This window comes from Littorina saxatilis, linkage group LG1 (assembly GCF_037325665.1).
Source record: "Littorina saxatilis isolate snail1 linkage group LG1, US_GU_Lsax_2.0, whole genome shotgun sequence".
In the NCBI taxonomy this organism is placed as follows: Eukaryota; Metazoa; Mollusca; class Gastropoda; order Littorinimorpha; family Littorinidae; genus Littorina; species Littorina saxatilis.
The window spans coordinates 13,005,887-13,024,656 of record NC_090245.1 but is presented as its reverse complement, the minus strand read 5'-3'; the positions used below and the strand labels follow the sequence as shown (position 1 = coordinate 13,024,656).

The window sequence follows — 18,770 nt, the reverse complement described above, 5'->3', positions numbered from 1 at the left end:
GATGATTACCCGCTTCGCCGGGTACCGGCTTCGCCGGGATGATCGCGAGACGGAGTCGCCGGGTACCCGGCTTCGCCGGGTGAGTTGCGCAACGCACGCCGGCTTCGCCGGGTACCCGCGATTGACGCCACACGAAGGAAGGGAGATAAACGCGGAAAACACTGGAGAAGATAAGGAAGAGTTACTGGGAATGGATGTACAGAAAAACCATAAAAACCAAAATCGGTTCAGCGCTGCGCGCTGAGAGCACGTGTTGAACATTTTCATCGACCAGATTGTGTCCGGGGTCTACCTGAATATGCCCACCAAATTTGAAGCAGATCCATCGAGAACTTTGGCCGTGAATCGTGAACACACAAACAGACAGACAGACACAAGCCGAATATAGATATAGATAATTGATTCAAGAGATGATACAGATTACAATACAATCTTTAAATCTGTTAGTGAAAATTCGATTATAATGACAACTTTAATGAACAAACAAACTGAATAGTCATTTCTTAATTTGGACTGTTTGGTATCTATTGAAAGAGAAGATAACAAGTTTCAGATGGTCTTTAAAACAAGTGTCTATTGTTCAGCATTGATGAGATATAGCGATTTAAAGTTTGCTAAAAGTCCAGCGGCCATTTTGAGAAAAGCAGGTGTTAAAGTAACAGGAGTAAATTTGCAAAAAATCCCTAGCAACTGGGTTTTTGGCTCACGTAAGTGTAGCCTATGCGATCGTAACTTTGTCTGTCTGTGCGTGCGTGCGTGCGTCTGTGCGTGTGTGTATGTCTGTGGTAGAAACTCTAACATTTGAACACGTCACATTACATTGACGTCACATTATGACGTAAGAGGGTTAGACGTCACGCGAAGGAAGTACTGACAGTCTCGGTCATTATTATTTTGAGCGCGCCGAGACTAGTTGGCAGTCGTGTCCTTGTAAGTAGGCTACATGCAGACAGACAGATCTAGATCTAGTGTCTCGCTTTCTTGCACAGTTTCACCTATGCTCGTTCTGTGTGTGTGTGTGTGTGTGTGTGTGTGTGTGTGTGTGTGTGTGTGTGTGTGTGTGTGTGTGTGTGTGTGTGTGTGTGTGTGTGTGTGTGTGTGTGTGTGACGGAGTGATTGAGTTTGTGTTACTGTTTGTCGATTTCTTACGTGAGCCTTGATGGCTTCGCCTCTTGTTTGTGCTATAAAACCTCATTTTTATTATATTTGCAAAGTGAATCTCTGAAATGTATATTTACAGAATAGATGAACCACATTTAGTAGATTGCAGAAATGCAAAAATTTCAAAATCCCAAGTTTTGATTTGAACTGAGATAGGGAAGAACAACTGCGAAGGTCAGCGGGCAGTAAATTCCAAACAGAAGGGGCCTAATATTTAAAGGATTTCTTTCCGTACGTTTCCAGTTTAAATTTTGGTACTTTGAGGAGCTTTTCAGAGCTGGACCTGAGGGAGCGAGAGGGCTCGTAGATGCTCAGTACTGATGATAGGTATGGGGGAAGGGTGTTCTCAAAGTGCCTAAAAGAGAGACATGCAATTTTGTACTCCACCCTGGCATCAACGGGAAGCCAATGGAGCTTTTTGAGGAGAGGTGTGGCGCGATGTGTTTTGCGCTTACGAAGCACAACTCTAGCAGCACAGTTCTGAACCTTTTGGAGGCGGCTGAGGAGGGTTGAGGGGACACCAGAAAGAACAGAGTTGCAATAATCAAGCCTAGACAGGACAAGAGAGGAGACTAGCTGAGTAGTAGAAGTAACTGAGAGGAGTGGGCGAATGATATTGATCTTGCGTAAATGGAGATAGCAGGACCGACAGAGGTGGGAAATTTGTTTATTCATGGAGAGGTCCTGATCAAGGTAGACTCCCAGGTATTTTACTGCAGAAATGGGACAAGTCTTCACCAAGGGCCAGATTATGGGTCGATACCTGTTTCAGACTATGTTTACTGCCTACTGCCATGACTTCTGTTTTGTCGTCATTTATTTTTGTTCATCCATGTTTTTACGTCCTGGACACACAGTGTGGTATCATCAGTACGTTTTTGGAAATCAACCGGAGGGGCAGCTTTCTGTATTCCCGTGTCATCTGCATATTTGTGGAAATCAAACATAATTATGTCGCTGGATGACTTGCGAAAGGGGATGTATGTGAACGTAAAAAGGATGGGCCCAGAACTGATCCCTGAGGCACACCAAACTTCAGGGGGAAAAATAAGATAAATGTTTACCTAGTTGAGACATAGCTGATTGCAGGTCAACGAGTTGCTGTGCTTCAAGAACCAAGGTATCTTGTTTGTCGAGATCTGACTTCACCTTCTTCACTAACGACAAGAGTGTGCCATTGTCTGTCGTCAATGCTCCGCCAGCTTCCGCTATTTCAGCCAATATGCGTAGATGCTGATCTGTTTGAGGAAAAGTCTGCAATGAAGGATATCTAATAATAAAAATAATGTCATATCTTTAAACAAAATTTAAGAAGGAAAAGTTCTGAGAAGAAATAACACGCCGGAGGAAGTGTTACGGCAGAAAAATCGCTGTGTGTTACGGCAACATTCTGCAGTCCGGTAGTCAACCAGGTTTCGAGCGCGAAAAGTGTGAAACTTCCAAACTTATGACTGTGTCGTAATTATCGAAGCCAGAAAAGTTGATTTGTTCTCAGCGGATTCATGATTGCATGAGGATTAATAGCAGTGTCCCAATATGCAAGTCTGTTTGTTTCATCGGCTGAGGAAAAGAGCACGTGTATTGTTTAGGTACGCGTCGCTGTGCTAGCAGTTACGGCCGCCAACAGTGCACTGATACAGCAGCCGCGCTTTTCTGCTACGGCCGCTGACTGTTTCGTGTTAGGGTTCATACCACCTAAACACTCATACACTTAATTGTGTATCTCATCTAAAGTCGGGGTAAAAAAAAAACGGTAACATTCCCCCAACTAATTTCTTTAGGATTGTTTTCTTTCTTGGTTGATTTCTTGAAATCAATCGGTCAAAAACTCACACAACCCTGCTTATCTAAAGCTACTTATGTTGGTGACCAACGTGAAAAAACGAGAAATGAAATGGATACAAACCGCCTTTATTTCAACGAAATGCAAACCAAACTTGGAACGAACCCGTTGCCTTAGCCAACCTTTGTAGTAATTCTTGCCCGACGATGTGCATTTCAGGGAATGCATGTATTAGTAGGAAAACAGTCAAAATGTATTAAAGTAAAACATGGTTGTGGGGGGTCTTTGATTGTTTCGAAAGAATATGATCACGCCAACTTTGGGCGGGAACGCCGCGCGGCAGCTGCTGTTACTTTGGCTGGGCATGGGGCAAACAAAATCTCGCCGTCGAACCGCTGCACGGCCAGTCGGCGCCACGCCGCCGTCGCGTCGCGCATATGGAAACACGTGTACGTTGCTTCTACTATTTCGATCGGATCTGCACTTTTCGTTGCTGTCGCGTTGCTATATTGAAAGATACAGCTTAGTCTGTAACTCTTGTTTTCTGATTGACTTCAAATTCTACTTAAGATAGCTGAGAATCTCGGCCAGCACGGACTAAATACCACCAAGACTGTGGACGCGAATCACTGAGTCGGCAAAAGGGCGCTAACTCAAGACTTGCAGTACTCTGAGAATCAGCATAATTAAAGTATATGAAATGCTCCATAATAATATCAGTGAACACAAGCTAAACCACGTGGATAGTGTATTTTACCCTTTCTGATTTTTCTTGTTTCACACTCGGAAAGAGCAACATATCACATTTTTTGCTGAGAAAAAAACACGAGCTATGACATTACCCTTTTGATTCATGTTTTCTCTCCACAGAATTGTGTAACCTGGAAGTGTGTCTCCCCCTTACACCCCCCCCCCCCCCCCTGAGGGAATAGCCAAAGCTAATATAAGCGGCTACCATGCACCCTGCCCCTTGGCAAGTTGTAGATTTAAGAGATTTTGAACACGTTCAAACGAGGTCGGTCCAGATCTCAGCTGTGGCAGACTTTTAAGTTACGCACTTTTCGCGCTCGAAACCTGGTTGACTACCGGACTGTAGAGTGCTGCCGTACCACACGGCGACTTTTCTGCCGTAACACTTCCCCGGGCGTGAATAATCCCTTCGAGTTGTGGAGACTGACCATCCTCGCTTAACCCATTATGTCAACCGCCATGGCTCTGTCACGGTTTTTACATGCGATAAGAGCATCCTTCCTACTTGAACACATACCAAATGTTAACACTTTAGCTGCTTTTTGTGCAGAGTGGTTGTTTTGTGTGGAATTGATTTCGTAACGGGCACCAATGTCAACTTGAAAAATAATGTAGAAAGCCGGTATGGAATGCAGCCAGGTTGTCGACTTTTGTGTTCAAGTATACTCAGAGGCAAAAGAAACGCAAATGCTGCAGTGAAGATGGGTTACCCATGAATTTTAATGTCGCATTAATTATTTCGGGTTAACAATAACAAGGAAACGAATTGACCGATACAAAAACCATACGGAAAAGTGTATTGGGATGAGAGCATGACGTGCCATGTTCCACTGAACACTGTTTGAAGACTGTTGAAAGTCAATAGCGTGTTGCTCCTCCCTGGGCGTTGATGACTGTGGCGCACCTCCGGTACATGGAGAGGACGAGGTGATTAATTTGCTGCTGAGGGACCTGAGCCCACACCTGGGTCACGGCAGCACGCAGTTCTGCTGCTGTGCGGGGTCTCCTGGCAAGGGCATTAATCCTTCTTTGCATGATGTCCCAAAAGTGTTCGATTGGGTTGAGATCCGGAGATCGAGCAGGATGAGGCAGAATGTTCACGCTGTTCTGACGCAACCTGTCCTGGGTAGCACGTGCAGTATGGGGACGGCCATTGTCTTGCTGGAACAGGCAGTTCCGGTACCTCTGGACAAATGGAACCACATAGGGACGCAGGACTTGATTGATGTAGCGGTCTGCATTGACACCATTCCCACGACCTTGGCCGACGTTCTGAAAGACGACAGGTCCCACTCGCTAATTGACACCAATGGCGCCCCATATCATGACGCTGGCACGTCCCCATCGATCATGCTGCAGGATGTTATTGTTAGCAAACCGCTGTCCAGGTCTTCGCCAGATCCGGACACGCCCATCGCCAGGTTCCAGGTAAAAGCGCTTCTCGTCCAAAAATAGAACCCTCTGCCAGTCCCGATGGCGCTAGTGGGCATGCTGCTGGGCCCAGGCTAGACGATCCAGGCGATGCTGAGCTGTCAAGACAGGACGTCGAGCAGGACGCCGCTTTACCAGGTTCTGCCCACCAAGGCGTCGGCGTAGAGTTCTGGCACTGACGGGTTGTCCATGCACCCCAAATGTGTTACGGGCTGTGTTGGCGGCAGTTTCGAATGCATCTCGCTGGTGTTGATGGACAAGATGGCGATCTTGTCGGGCTGTTGTTACCCGGGGTCTGCCACGTCCTGGTAAGTTGCAGGTACTGTTAGTGGCATGAAAATGTTGCTGCAGGCGATAAACCGTGGTGACATTTACTCCAAATGCCCTAGCAACTTGCTGAACTGATTGTCTGGCATCAAGTCTCCCGATCGCCTGTTGGCGCTGATCTGGTGATAGTCTCGGCATCGCGCCTGTGTCGCAGAAATGAATGTTGTAACAGTTTTGTGAGTACGGTACAGCTTGCCTGAACACTCTGAACACGAAAAGCTGCTTTTCCACATTGTGCATGTGCTGAAAGTGGTCCCCATGACGGTTTGGGATCCCCGTCAACAAGACCTCACGTGTGACCCAGATAACGGCAAACACGGTTCTGACAAGATAAGACCGCTAAAACAACACGTGCAGAACATGCTAGTATCATTATTTTCTTTTTATTTCAAGTCCATAAAGGTTTAATTAACGCATCCTTAATTTGCGTTTCTTTTGCCTCCGAGTTTATAAGGATATGTTCTAATTCCGTGTAAAAGGCTGAACAGATCTATGGTGTTCGACATTGTGAGTTTCGTGAGAGAAAAAATGGTACTTTTCGCTTACCTTTACACGTGCAAGAGAGATACAGAGACAGAGACAGAGAGAGTTTTACAGAAACTCACAAAACTCGAACAAGTCTTGCAGGCTACAACTCGTCGTTAGATTGAAGAAACACACAGCAAGTTAATGCGTCACAGGCCTGTCATCAAAAATGAGACGTGTGCAGTATTCTAATCCGAAGAGGTTCGACTAATCAAACATAGGTAGCTGGGCAGCACTGGTTTTCCATAGTGGCACAGCCACTGAAGTAATCCTGCACGAGCAGTTTCATTAACCTGACGCTTCATTTCCACGTCAATAGCTCTTTGTAATCCACATTTGTGTAATAAATGCGAATACGAAAAATGAGTGTAATTCAATCAAGTTGGCGTTTTAATTAAACAGATTCGAATTGTGTCATAAGCTGCATGTTTCCCCCACCTCGGTCTGAAAACACCCCCCATCCCAAACCGTCATCAACCCTTTTTACACCTTACATACCTCCCACCGCCCCATGTTGAAGAGCGTCAGTGTGTGTGTGTGTGTGTGTGTGTGTGTGTGTGTGTGTGTGACAAAGTGTAGATACCACGTGTCAATAATGTAAGCAGGCTCATCACAGTGGTTCAATCCTGCTTTGCAAAAAAAAAAAGAGAGAGAATAGAAAGTTTGTGGAATATGGTGCGGAACAGTTCCCCAACCTTGCTTACGTCTGGTTTCTTTACAAGTTACGGTCCATGTCAGCCGAATCCCACACAGCTTAGTACCACGACCGACATATATGTAAGTTTATGTATCTGCATGCTTATGCTTTTTTTTATCTTCCGCATTAATTACCTGGTTGTTTTTTTTATTGTTTACTTTCTGTGCGACCAACTCCCCTTCGTGTGCATCATCCTCCGTTCTGCATGTTCAGACTTGCTTCGATATGTTACCTTTTTACATTTAGTCAAATTTTGACTAAATGTTTTAACATGGACGGGAAATCGAGACGAGGGTCGTGGTGTGTGTGTGTGTGTGTGTGTGTGTATGTGTATGTGTGTGTGTATGTGTGTGTGTGTGTGTGTGTGTGTGTGTATGTGTATGTGTGTGTGTATGTGTGTGTGTGTGTGTGTGTGTGTGTGTATAAAGCGGTTCCGAGAAAACTACTGAACCGATCTTCATGAAACTTCACATTAGAGTTCCTGGGTATGATATCCCCAGACAAGTTTTCCTTTTTTTCGATAGATGTCTTTGATGACGTCATATCCGGCTTTTTGTGAAAGTTGAGGCAGCACTGTCACACCCTCATTTTTCAACCAAATTTATTGAAATTTTGATTAAGCAATCTTCGACGAAGTCCGGACTATGAGATTGCATTTCAGCTTCGAAGTTTACAAATTCTTTGTTTATGGCATATCTGTGGTTACCATTTCTAGCCAATCGCTTCGTGAATACCGAGGTTTTACACGGTTTAGCGCTCACACGTCATTTCCTTTGCCTATACTTCCAGCGTTTCTTGACCGATTCATCACCAATTTCGTGTGAATGTGGATATGCTGATGCTTAAATCTGGTGCAACACTTCAAAAACATCGCTTCTTAGAAGATGGAGTTCTAACTGAAACAAAGCATGGGTGACCGCTTTATCGCTGAGCGCAGCGAGAGGTTTTATACCCAAGCACAGTGTTCCATATAGCAGCATACGGATAGGCCCAGAAATTAGAGCGCTTATCTCTCACGCTAACGTACGGCGTTCGACTTGTCGGGGCGACATTATTATTATCATTATCATTTTATTTATTGAGACATCACAGAGATCTATTGAGCAAACCGAGAAAATAAATTATTGAACGAAGCGCGTAGCATGTGTGAGATTTGCTCGAAGAGGAAACCATCATAACTTTCTATTTTGAGATCGGACTGTTGTTGTGTGGTCCGTGTGACCTCTTCAGCTCCGCGTTTAACGGTAATGTCATCTTCATCATGTCTAACCAGTTTAATGTTTGGTTTTCAGTGACCAGGATCTTTTTTCCTCCTTCGCTTATTTGATTGGGAACAATAGGAAAACTATTTCTTAAGTAAGACTTCTTACATGTGTTCGGGTTTAAAGAAACACAACGAAACTGCAGTTTTTCTTCTGAGTGACTTGCTATACGATGTTTAATGACAGACTAAAAGGATCGAAAATCCACGTCAGCATATAACAAGTCGCGTAAGGCGAAAATACAACATTTAGTCAAGTAGCTGTCGAACTCACAGAATGAAACTGAACGCAATGCAATTTTTCAGCAAGACCGTATACTCGTAGCATCGTCAGTCCACCGCTCATGGCAAAGGCAGTGAAATTGACAAGAAGAGCGGGGTAGTAGTTGCGCTGAGAAGGATAGCACGCTTTTCTGTACCTCTCTTCGTTTTAACTTTCTGAGCGTGTTTTTAATCCAAACATATCATATCTATATGTTTTTGGAATCAGGAACCGACAAGGAATAAGATGAAAGTGTTTTTGAATTAATTTCGAAAATTCAATTTTGATAATAATTTTTATATTTTTAATTTTTAGAGCTTGTTTTTAAATCAAATATAACATATTTATATGTTTTTGGAAATCAGAAAATGATGGAAAATAAGATGAACGTAAATTTGGATCGTTTTATAAAAAAATATTTTGTTTTACAATTTTCAGATTTTTAATGACCAAAGTCATTAATTAATTTTTAAGCCACCAAACTGAAATGCAATACCAAAGTCCGAGTTTTATCGAACATTACTTGACCAAAATTTCAACCAATTTGGTTGAAAAATGAGGGCGTGACAGTGCCGCCTCAACTTGTACAAAAAGCCGGATATGACGTCATCAAAGGTATTTATCGAAAAACAGAATTTTTTTTCGGGGATATCAATCCCAGGAACTCTCATGTAAAATTTCATAAAGATCGGTCCAGTAGTTTGGTCTGAATCGCTCTACACGCACGCACGCACGCACACACACACATACACACACACACACATACACCGCGACCCTCGTTTCGATTCCCCCTCTATGTTAGAACATTTAGTCAAAACTTGACTAAATGTAAAAACAAGTCGCGTAAGGCAAAATAACAACATTTAGTCAAGCTGTCAAACTCACAGAATGAAACTGAAAACACTGCATTTTTTCACCAAGACCGCATAGTCGTAGTTTTGTCAGTCCACCGCTCGTGGCAAAGGCAGTGAAATTGACACACACACACACACGCGCGCGCACGACGTACACATACAGACATATGCTGTACACACATAGGGGAAAGTCGCTACCAGACAAAAATATGGATATTGCAAAGCGTTCTTTATATTGTCACATACTAGACTCTATCAGTAAATAAACGAACCACAAAAAAATAAAATAAAAATCACGCAAGTCATCAGACTGATCATAATAAAAATGTCTGCATTTGTTCCAAGTTGGACGCATGGGTGTGTAAAGTGGAACACTGTGTTGTCAAACTCGGAACACATACAAACACACCCTGACTCTTTTTCTAGCTCTGTCTGTGTCTCACACACGCATATACACCCACACACTCTCATTCACACACAAACAAGCACACTTTACCACACACACAAGATAAATAAATACGTCATAACATTTTGATTAAGCCAATTTATGTAAATGTCTTTTTTTCAACATCATATTTTGATTTTTACCAAGGAAATAACAAATCGGATAACAATTTAAGCCTTAAATGTAAAACAAAAAGATTAATAAGGGCTAGGTCTAAAAAGGACTGAAAAACAAAACCTTAAAAAATAGGCAAAGAACCGATTTCGCAGACAATGTCCTTTGTCTTCTACTGTCAGGGCAGTCATCGTGTGATTACTGTGTGCACTTCTGGCACTATAACATATCCCCAGGGGAGTTGGTGCCACACATGAAGCAGTACCACGAAATTTCGCAGCTTCATTTGTACCCCTCTTCTGTTGACAAATAGATATAAAAGGGCTGCCTGCCCAATTGACTAAATGTAAAAAATAATTACGCATAAAGTCTCAAAGCAAATAACTAAGAACAGATTTAAGAACTGATTTTGCAGACACACAAAAATTGCTAAGTACAGATTTCGAAGTCCTTTTGTCCGCTGCTGTCAGCGCAGTCCTCGTGTGCCCACTGTGTGCACCTCTGGCACTGTATCATCTTCTCAGGGGAGTTGGTGCCACACATGAAGCAGTACCAAGGGCTTTCCCCCGGGATAGAACGCATCGTCGAGAATGTTCTCCTTTTTTCCCTCTGATCAGAAGATATTCCCCTCTTGTTTCTCTGAGCAGAAGATTTTGTAGCTTCATTCTTTCCTCTTTTCTGTTGACCTGCACGCCTTTTTGCAAGTGAAATCTCCAGCTTTTGCTTGTAAGGAGAAGATTGGTTTTTTCGTGATGATCTCTTCGACGAGCTTGTGGTTGTGCTTTGCAGGACATCAGCAGCAGGTAAGCTTACATTTGCTGCTGACACCAAGCAATCATAATGACCAGAATCTCCATGTACAGTGTAAAAAACAACGATGGGGGTGACGTTGGCAAATTTATTTCAGCTTCAAGAATGCTATTGATTAGTTCTATCTCTGGTGTTAACGTAGAAGGTCTTCCTGTGAACTTTACTTCTTCTTTTGTAAATTTGTTTGTTTCCTTCTAAATGACTTTTAAGAGTTGTGACATTAACACCATATGCTCTTGATGCGCAACGCAAACCCATATCTCCGTTTTTCACTGCCGACAAAGCGCAGCCCATTTCTTCTGGTAACCACCGCCGTTCGGGTCTCATAATACTGTCAAACAAATCCATCAATCATTCAATAAAACTTATAGAAAGGAAAAACACAACAAAACTGAAAAGGGAATTGAATACGTGAATAAAACAGCAGTTTATTGTTTGATGAGGGTAAGATGGAACAGAATGCGGTAAAGCTGGAACACTGTTCCATGTTTGCCTCTCTTATGTGTTCCATCATTGCCGCATGGCACCTGCATGGATTTCGCGTTTTTCTGTTGGATACACGTGACGTTTCAAATCTTTTTTTCCGTTCAAGTTATTGCAAATCTATGAAGGTTTATCACAGCAATCAACATTTTACGTGAACGTATGTAGATACAGAGTAATAATACGAATTGTAGACGGTAGAAATACGAAGAAAAAGGAAGAAAAGTTTAAAAAACGTACCATTTTTTATTTTTTTGTGCCGCGGTAGTCATTTTTGTTGCTGGAATAATATCAAGGAATGTCACTGGACATTTCTGCAAAACAATTGTTCCCCGTTGATCGCATATTGAGGTGTTCCATGTTGGCCGACTGTTCCGCGATTGGCGACTTTCCCTTACATACATACATACATACATACATACATACATACATACATACATACATACATACATACATACATACATACATACATGCATACATATACATCCATACGTATACATCCATACGTATGCATCCATACATACATACATACATACATACATACAGACAGACATACAGACACACAGACACACACACACACACACACACACACACAAACACACACACACACACACCGACATAGCTATAAATGTATTCATCGACATGCTTATGATTTGTTTACCTTCCACAGTACCTGGCTGTTTGTCATTGTTTACTTTCTGTGCGACGAAATCCCCTTCGTGTGCATTATCCTCCGTTCTGCATGTTCAGACTTGCTTCAACATGTTACCTTTTTTTAGACCTTGCGTCAGAGTAGAGAAGGTGAGAGGGAGGGGGAGGTGAATATGGTGGTCTCTGATATAGCTACGGTGTTTACCTTTGGTGTACAGAAGGGTTGTCTTTTTTACGCTGGTATATTCTTGATTTGGTGCCGGCTAGCAACGGTTAATGGCCAGTCCAATGCATACTGTCAGAACACCTTTAGTCTTAGAGTTTTGGGAGTATAGATAAGAACAGCTAAAACTCAACGATTGGGGACTGTCAATTCTTCTTCTTCCTCGTTCATGGGCTGCAACTCCCACGGCGTTTACGTGTATGACAGTTTTTACGCCGCCATTAAGGCAGCTATACGCCGCTTTCGGGGGAAGTATGCTGGGCATGATCGTGTTTTATAACCCAACGAACTCTGACATGGTTTACAGGATCTTTTCCGTGCGCACTTGGTCTTGTGCTTGCGTGTTCACACAAAGGGGAATAAGGCACTAGCATGCCTGCACATAAGTTGACCTGGGAGATCGGAAAAAATCTCCACCCTTCAACCACCTGGCGCGGCCGGGCATCGAACCCAAGACCTTCCGCTCAGGAGGACGGCATCTTATCCACCAGGCCGCTGCGCCCGTCTGGACAACTTCCCGTAAACCATCACAGACACTGTCAGGCTTTTACACACAGTACAAACACCCTTTCATTTAAACACTCACCGCTTGAGAACATCCTAGGTGCCCTCCGTAAAGAGCGAGCAATTTTCAAAGAATTTATTTTTGCGTGGTTTATCTTACCCCTGAGCCATTGTGAACCCGTGTGATCCAGTTTCCTTCTTATTCACAATTTAGTCGTCAGTTTGTGATTTCAATGCGACTCGCTGTAAGCTTATCTGCCATAGCACGTTATTGTGTACCTCTGAATCTAAAACGCAACAAACGGCTGCGAGTCACACGCACTGAACGGTGGCGGTTGACCGTTCAAAGAAACTGGCCCTATGCAGAACCATCGTCTGCTACGCGAAAGACGTGTTGCGTGACACGTTTCCGGGCTTTTCTTTTTTCAAACTTTTAAAACTTCGAATTGTACTGATCTTGTCTGGATGAAAAAAGAATTCTTTTACGATTCAAGAATGTTTGTGTAACAAGCTGTCAATTTATTATTGAGATTTTAAAAGTTAGGTCTAGCGCCAAAACGAGGCGTCCGATTGTGGTACTGAACAATCCGGCTGGCCACGCAAAAATAAATGCTTTGAAATTTGCTCGCTCTTTACGTAGGGCACCTCAGGGCCGTAGCAGCCCTACCGGCCACTCCGGCCATGGCCGGACCAGTTTTTTGTTAAAAAAAAAAAACGTCTTCATAAGCTTCAGCGCTGTGTTAGGAGGTCGTGACTTAGATCGCACAATGACAGCGTTAAGCGAGAAATTGTCACTAATAGTTGAGGAGAACATAATGGCCAGGGACCGTACCTTTTTATTTTTTTTATGGCCGGACCACTTTTAGGAGCTGTGCTACGGCACTGCACCTAGGATGTTTTCAAGCGGTAAGTGTTTAAACAAAAGAGTGTTTGTACTGTGTGTGAAAGCCTGACAGTGATCATGAACAAACTAATGTATTCAACTAATTATCTTGAGTAACGAACATTGGTAGGTGGTAATAAGTCATGGTATCCGTTGCTGCACGTGTTTGTGTACTTGAATACATAGCTGTGGCTTGGAATAGTCCCACCGATACCGGCACAATGATTCTCTAAAGAAGTTTGGGCGAAAATGACGACCACATATCATCTAATACTCACGTTTCAAAAAAGAAATTAGGCCTACATTTTTAAGTGGTTCACTAACTGGACAGTTACATTTGTTCAATTGAAAACTTTTGACGAACAGAGCAGTTAATTACCCAGGACATGTAGTGTATTCTACCTTGTAAGCGCTCTGCCCCCTCGTTACTCCCCCGTACACAGAAAATGGCTGGATAACCCTGTGATAGTAAGTTGGCATGAAATATTATCCCCCACCCCCCACCCACCCCCCGCCCCCTGTCCAGCTGTTTTGTTTGTTTCTTTGTTTGTTTATCCAGAAAATTTCTCCGGAAAAAACAATATTTCATGCCAACTTACTATCACAGGGTTATCCAGTCATTTTCTGTGTACGGGGGAGTAACGAGCCGGGGGAGTAGCGATACGGGGGAGATGAGCATCTCGTTACTCCCCCGTATCTCTTCTGCTTAAAATATATACTTTTTTTTCAAAGATGTACTGTACACGAATGTACAGGCAGATCTGACAGTTGTAAGTTCTTTAAACATGCTCTCTCTCTCTCTCTCTCTCTCTCTCTCTCTCTCTCTCTCTCTCTCTCTCTCTCTCTCTCTCTGGCAGCAGTGATGTCCACTTGAAAAAGTTAGACTCTCTCTATCGTCGCTCGGCCAAACTCATCGTAAAGGATAATGCCTCAACAGATATGAAATTAAAAATGCTTAACTTTCTTCCACTGGAAAAGCATCTCAAGTTAAACAAAGCCATTTTCATGCATAAATTGTATCACGGTAAAGTGCCGATTTACATTACATCATTATTTAATAAAGCTACCCACAGATATGGGTCGGTCAACTTGATCCCACCAATTCCACGAATTGACCTGTATAAGACCAGTCTTGCTTTTTCGGGTACTTCAGTTTGGAATTCACTTCCATCATCCTTTAAGCACCTAAAGTCATTAAAAAGTTTTAAAAAATGTGTAAAAAACCACTTAATGTCTGAGTAGTTTAACGCCTTTTGACTTACCAAACTTAGTATTACGTCAAAAATATGCTGTGCATTGTATATTCTGAACATATTTTTGTTACTCTATTGCTACATGTTCGATTGCCACCAGCTTGTATATATAATTACCTGCATAGTATGCATTTGATTTTATGAATAACCACATATGTATGATCTTCATGCCTCATCTTTATCATCATCATCATCATTATCATCATCATTATCGTCATCATCATCATCATCGTCATCTTTATTATCACGTTTTCCGACCTCCTATTGTTGGTTAACTTTTTAACTTTTTAATTTTTAATTTTTTTATTTTTTTATTTTTTTTTATATTTTTTTTATTTTTTATTTTTTTATTATTTTTTTTAATTATATAATTGTGTGTCTATGCGTCCCAAGGACAGATTGTAAGAAAAGGCGTAGCCTTAAATCTAAATCCTTGTAAAATAAAGTTCAATTCAATTCAATTCAATTCTCTCTCTCTCTCTCTCTCTCTCTCTCTCTCTCTCTCTCTCTCTCTGTCTCTCTCTCTTGAAAATTCAATTAAGTAATAACTGCATTACTTAAGTGTAATAAAAAGGCACGGGGGAGTAACGAGCCGGGGGAGTAGCGATACGGGGGAGTAACGAGCCGGGGGAGTAACGAAACGATACGGGGGAGTAACGAGATGCTCCCTCGGTCCAAGACATAAGAATCGTAACACCACAAACAAGCACAAACTGAAATGTCATGAGTGTAGTCAGTAGTCATGTGTACTGATCAAGTCGACCTCTTTAACATCAGATGATTCTTTTGATATTGCTATCCAGATAAATCAGAAGTGATTTCATAAACTCAATATTGTGACTTAATCGCAGTAACTTGACATTATTCATTCAGATGAAATTGTTTGCACCGAATGCAACACTGTACATTTTTTTATCTAAACCTAACACCGTTGATCCAAAGTTAGGGGTGGGCGTATACCAGGTATTATATACCCTAAGCAGGTTCCTTTACCCCAAGTAAGCTACTAGCCCCGTTTACTCGATACTGGGCGTTTACAAGTTATACTTTACGAAGGTTAAAGACTGATTGCTTTATCATCCAGACATAATTGTGCATGTCATCGAGTAACAATAAATAGACATGTTACACACAAAACGTTAACAACAGCAGCAACACAACAACAACAACAAAAATAACAACATGCTATAAAAGTAAAGAAACTAGTTAATAACTAAAGCCAGACGAAGCGTTTCGAACGGAGGACTGTCGTAACCAAATACATCTTCCAGTTCCAAACACCTGAGGAGAAACTCATAGTCAAAGGAATAATACCTAAGAAACAAGTCGCGTAAGGCGAAAATACAATATTTAGTCAAGTAGCTGTCGAACTCACAGAATGAAACGCAATGCCATTTTACTCGTAGCATCGTCAGGCCACCGCTCATGGCAAAGGCAGTGAAATTGACAAGAAGAGCGGGGTAGTAGTTGCGCTAAGAAGGATAGCACGCTTTTCTGTACCTCTCTTTGTTTTAACTTTCTGAGCGTGTTTTTAATCCAAACATATCATATCTATATATTTTTGGAATCAGGAACCGACAAGGAATAAGATGAAAGTGTTTTTAAATTGATTTCGAAAAAAAATTTTGATAATAATTTTTATATATTTAATTTTCAGAGCTTGTTTTTAATCCGAATATAACATATTTATATGTTTTTGGAATCAGCAAATGATGGAGAATAAGATAAACGTAAATTTGGATCGTTTTATAAATTTTTATTTTTGTTTACAATTTTCCGATTTTTAATGACCAAAGTCATTAATTAATTTTTAAGCCACCACGCTGAAATGCAATACCGAAGTCCGGGCTTCGTCGAAGATTACTTGACCAAAATTTGAACCAATTTGGTTGAAAAATGAGGGCGTGACAGTGCCGCCTCAACTTTCACGAAAAGCCGGATATGACGTCATCAAAGACATTTATAAAAAAAATGAAAAAAATGTTCGGGGATTTCATACCCAGGAACTCTCATGTCAAATTTCATAAAGATCGGTCCAGTAGTTTAGTCTGAATCGCTCTACACACACACACACACGCACACACACACACACGCACACACACACACACGCACGCACATACACCACGACCCTCGTTTCGATTCCCCCTCGATGTTAAAATATTTAGTCAAAACTTGACTAAATATAAAAAGGCCCTGAGATCGCTTCTAAAGTTAAACCAAAAGGTTCTGCGTAGCAAATAATGCCACCGCAGCTCAATTTGGTAAAATAGGCTAAGAACGAGCATTCTTTGTAATGATCGCGTTCGGTTAGTGTCACAAAGCCGCCGCGTCATTTAGGGCGGTGTCCGACAGGCGGCGCTCGTGGACTATTTTTTGCCTCCTGCACCGGAGAGAAGCGACGCTCTGAAGCTATTTCACTCACATTGATTTTATTATTAACCATACTTGTGGTGCGCTTTTGAGCGAATCGTGCCGTGTGCGTATAGATTTAGGTACAGTGTATTCCCGAAATGTGTCAGATTCTTTCAACTCCCAAGGACACCCCCCCTCCCCACCTACCTAAAAAAACTAGTCTGTGTTTCTATGAAGAAAAATGCAGTGTTTCAATTACACTATACGGCAGAAAAACGAAACAAAGACAAAGAATCAACCAACTAAACAACCTAAAAACAAAAAGGAGAATATTCACTTTAACAAATCAAAATATTCCAGAAAAATTGCACAACGTTTTGCGTAAACGGCAGATACTCACAAAATAAGGCAGGTGAGACTTACGTGTCGGTGAAGTGACGGACAGATGCAGTCAATGTGCTGCTCTCCCAGGGAAAAAAGCCAGTGTGCAGTATTCAGATAAGCGCAGACTCAACAAATCAAACACTGGTAATTGTTATCTGCGATGCAACTTAACCTTAACCTTAATCCTAACTACAAATACCTATATTGGCCATTGTCTGAACTCGAGGCGGCAGCTTTTCCTGAGTGATTCTCTTTCGTTCATCATTTAGAAAAGCAACAGCAAAAAATATACTCACAGTTAGTTAGTTAGTTAGTTGTTGCTTTTTGGGTCCAGCGGACCATATAGGCCAAATCAGGACCCCATACTCACAGTGAAAAGAAAGAAAGAAAGAAAGAAGAAAAAAGAAAGGAAGAAAGGAAGGATGAAAGAACAAAAGAAAGAAAGAACAAAAGAAAGAAGGATAGGAAGAAAGAAAGAAAGAAAGAAAGAAAGAAAGAAAGAAAGAAAGAAAAGAAGAAAGAGAGGAAGAAAGAAAGGAAGAAGAAAAGGAAGAAAGAAAGAAAGAAAGAAAGAACAAAAGAAAGAAAGAAAGAGTCCGCACTGAGAGGCTACAACGTCCGGCAAACATCACTCTCACACTATTTCTGAAATTTCTTTTAATAGAAAGCCTTATCGAGTAAGTTATCCGACATGTAGATGCATGTCACAGTTTTCTGCAATAGCGCTTTCTTTAACGTTGTTTTGGGTATCTTAGAAAAGAATAATCGACCCCGAAAACTTTCGAATCGAAGCTGTTTTTAGCAGACGGAGTTTTGATCAGCTGTGGTCACACACTTTTACATATATCTTTCAATATAATTTCTTATTCGACAAGTTGTCGGGCAGACAGCTGTACCTCATATTTATTTCCACTACTACACTCATACATCTGCTTTGTAGTGTATTAGTGAAGGACAATCGATCCGAAAGTTCGAATCGAGAGAGGAAAAATGGCGTCTGGCGGAACGTGTGCTAAAGGTGCGACCACTAGCAGACGGCTCTGTTCGTCTAGACTCACACACTTTCTTCTTCTTCTTCTTCCATTTAACGCCCAGGGTCAACGTTCTGACTATTAGTGGCGCTTTGGAGGGTTGCGGAAGAAAATAAAAATTTGCAGGGAGAGGGGGGTGGGGGGGGGGGGGGGGCAGGACCACACAGCATTTTCAAGTCTCGGGCTAGGCCAAGCCGGCGGCCGGAGCGGTTGCAGGGGTTAAACCCCTGCCGGTGCTGCCCTAGCCTTCATCGACCCTACTTACTGGTGGCCTAGGGCAGGGTACAGGGTTTTGTTTACAGGTGCTGGCAGTGGTGGGATGCGCTGGAGGTGAAGGCGGCTGCTGTCGCCGCGCTGACAACCTCCTCTGGTAGCTCATTCCACTCCCTGATGGTTCTGGGGAGGAAGCTGTTCAGTCTCGTATCGGTCTTGCTTGGGATCCTGTTGAAGGCTCTGGTGTTTGTTCTTGAGCTTCTTCTTGATCTGCTGGGAAGGTGTTGGAGCTCGTCGCAGTTGACCTTGACGAGGTTGTTGGTAATCTTGTACAGCATACACAGTCTGGACGTCCGTCTGCGTTGCTCAAGAG

General features: G+C 42.3%; 1 protein-coding gene across 1 annotated transcript in view; it reads right to left on the bottom strand.

The window, feature by feature from the left end:
• The window catches only part of LOC138962230 (deoxynucleoside triphosphate triphosphohydrolase SAMHD1-like), a 42,231-nt gene extending 25,022 nt beyond the window's left edge, over window positions 1-17,209 (bottom strand). The window contains exons 1-2 of the mRNA XM_070333967.1: window positions 17,193-17,209; window positions 2,226-2,415 (exon numbers count right to left, since the gene is read on the bottom strand). Of these exons, the coding sequence (XP_070190068.1) occupies window positions 2,226-2,238 (13 nt within the window). The 5' untranslated portion in view covers window positions 2,239-2,415; window positions 17,193-17,209. The remainder of the gene's footprint in view (window positions 1-2,225; window positions 2,416-17,192) is intronic.
• Between the last annotated feature and the right edge of the window lie 1,561 nt (window positions 17,210-18,770).